General features: G+C 42.1%; 1 protein-coding gene across 1 annotated transcript; it reads left to right on the plus strand.

Annotated features, from left to right (window-relative positions):
• Nucleotides 1-598: 598 nt before the first annotated feature.
• LOC106011906 (galectin-3-binding protein) lies at nt 599-1,935 on the plus strand (the record flags this gene model as incomplete). Its single annotated transcript, XM_013083086.2, is given in 2 exon segments — nt 599-976; nt 1,443-1,935. A coding segment is annotated over 1 exon segment (280 nt), but the record flags the coding sequence as incomplete, so codon positions are not given.
• Between the last annotated feature and the right edge of the window lie 1,020 nt (nt 1,936-2,955).

Raw genomic sequence — 2,955 nt, forward strand, 5'->3', positions numbered from 1 at the left:
CCTTGAGCCTAGCATGAAGCTCAGAACCTGTTTCCCACTAGGTAGAGGTAATCATCTCCCCCCCCCCCCCTTCCCACCGAGCAACGGGTTAGCTCTCAGAGGACCCGTCTTCTTGTCCATCGACAACGCTAATAGTCTCAACATTGCGGGACACTTTTTAAAAAAAAGGAAAAGAAGCACATAACTTCGTCATTATAGACATATTTTTCAATTCATGCTTTCTCTACCTGAACTTTATAATCGCAGGCAACAGCTCGCGCACTAAACAATAATATTAGATCTATTATGCAAATTCGTGTTTCTTACTTTTCGTTTGTATGTATTGTTTCAAAACGTGCCATAATATTGCCTTTGCATTTGGCATGTTGCTGATCGGACATACTGTCTCACCGTCGCGGATCTAAGAGAAACTTTGAGTTCTTTTTTTTCGGGGTTTTTTTTTTAAATAAACGTTTTGAGGCACTCACTGCACAATTTGGTCACGTAAGTGCCGAAGATCAGATTCGTTACAAGAGAGTAACAAGCATAAACACGAAGGAAAGAAGGAGAGATAAGGAAGATAGAAGTTTGATTAGAAAGAAGGAGCAAACCACACCAGAGCACCCGCCAACCATCCACAGAAAAGGTGTGTAGTATTAACAAACGACATCAGAGCACCCGCCAACCATCCACAGAAAAGGTGTTCAGTAATATCAAACCACACCAGAGCACCCTCCAACCTTGGCCATCTACAGAAAATGTGTGCAGTAATCAACCCATTTAGTTGCGTATGACCTGTTGTGTTTCCCCCACTACTTTGCCAGGGTGCCCGCTGTTTCAGGATTCCGTCCTATAAACCCTCGGTGCTGATCGTTTTGTTAGAATCCACTCCCGAGTGCTCTCAGACCTTGTGTTTTCTGCTGAATAGGGGAGTTTGTTGGAATGATTCTCCAGCTGTGAGTGAAACATCGTTAGAGACAGAGGGATCTTGTCTTGTGTCTGTGACTCAGCGTGCTTCTGAGAAGTCACGTAATGTTTTCGTGTTTTATTTTAAAGTTTGTTCAATCAAATTTGTTTTTTTACCACGTTCCCCCATTCTCAAATAAGTAACACTGTGCCAAATTTGTATTCATAAACCAATTTATGCAAGTAGACATATAAGTCGTTAATACCCTTTCAAATTCCGGGTTTCTTAAATGTAAAAGTAAGATTAATCGTTAAATTTTGTCAATTGTATGATATTTTCTTGTGCCCTATTTTTAAAAAACATCTTTTTTAACTTGGTACAAATTATCTAAAAATCAAATAAAACACAGATAACAATGATTTATCAGAGAAAGTGTTACAATGTCGTTATGAATGTAATTCTTTAACATTTTGATCATGTCCCACTCCAAAAGTATCCTTTTTCAAAACATAGGTATATATATCAAACACCTTATGAAACTGGGTTTTTTTTACAGCAAAAGTGGTGCAGATAAGAACGTGAAGAAAATGAAATAGAACAACAAAAATAAACAGGATAGCGAGAAGAATAGCAAAAGACAGAGAGTCGTTAAGAACAAGAGAGTGGCAATCAGAAAGACACAACCAGTAACCAACAACAACTACGAAATAAATCAACTTTATACCACTGCCCGCAAAATTACCTGAAGTTTCCTGAAGAACCGTCCAAGATGCTGATGAGCCTGCGATCTGTCGTGTCCACATTGGTCACGTGCCTTTACCTGGCAGTTTTCGTGACTGCTCGTCGCCGCTCCTGGACCACAGGCGATGTCCGTCTGGTGGGGGGTCACCGCCGCTATGTGGGGACAGTAGTGGTCAACTACCGAGGTCGCTGGGGCTCCGTTTGTGACGACAACTGGGGTATAGAGGAGGCCAATGTCGTGTGTCGTCAGCTGGGCTACTCCAAGGCGGTCCGGGCCTCCCGCCGATCTATGTACGGCGTGGGAAGACGTGAGTAGAGATGGTGTTGTCTGGCTTTTGTTTGTGGGCAGGAGTTTGTTATTGGGTCTACTGTTACGTGTATACATGTATAAACACACACACACACACACACACACACACACACACACACACACACACACACACACACACACACACACACACACACGCACAGACACGTACGGCGTGGGAAGACGTGAGTAGAGATGATGTTGTCTGGCTTGTGTTTGTGGGTATGGACACATGTATATATGTTGTGTCTGTTATTACACGTATGTATGTATTATTATGTACGAGCAATATTAAAGGTCCGAGCCTCAGCTTGGTCTCACGTTATGTCCTTGGGAAAGGCACTTACAACGAATTTCCCACTTGGCTCAGTCTTTTCGGAGATGGACGTCGAACTCGGGTTGATGGGGGCGTTAAACCTCTACCATTTCACCATTTATCGCACAACGACTTCTACTACTAGCTAGCTATGTTGAGATAAAGAAAAAAGTCAACCTATCGTATCGTTTCAAAGCTCTAATTGATGGTATGTCTATATACAAAATATACAAGGCAGGGGTGGGCCCAGAACAACATACTTAGGGAACCTAAACAAATGGGTAACAGGGAAAGATCAGGGCAACGTAGCTTTTTTGAGAGCATCCGAGCAAAGGAATAATAGATCGCCGATGTCTGTCGCAGATCTGGCACTGGATGATGATGATGTCTATATATAATAAATATAGATCGCTCTTTCAATGCGTCTTTACTTTGAAACTGATTGCAGCGCGGAACATTTTCTTTATACTCAAATGAGGCAGGAAAAGCTTTATCAAAAATGGTAGACTAGGTCGAATCTCCTCGCTAAAGCTGATTACTTTTTACTGGGATGTTGTATACCTCTTGGCCCCTCGTTGATCTTGACATTCATGGTCGAAGCCCGCCTCCTAAGCTGTGTCGGTGGAGGCGTTAAAACACCAACAACAACAAAACTGTTGATGCAGTATAGGACGGGTATAATGTATATATATATATGTATATATA

Source organism: Aplysia californica, unplaced genomic scaffold (assembly GCF_000002075.1).
Source record: "Aplysia californica isolate F4 #8 unplaced genomic scaffold, AplCal3.0 scaffold00210, whole genome shotgun sequence".
Lineage (NCBI taxonomy): Eukaryota > Metazoa > Mollusca > Gastropoda > Aplysiida > Aplysiidae > Aplysia > Aplysia californica.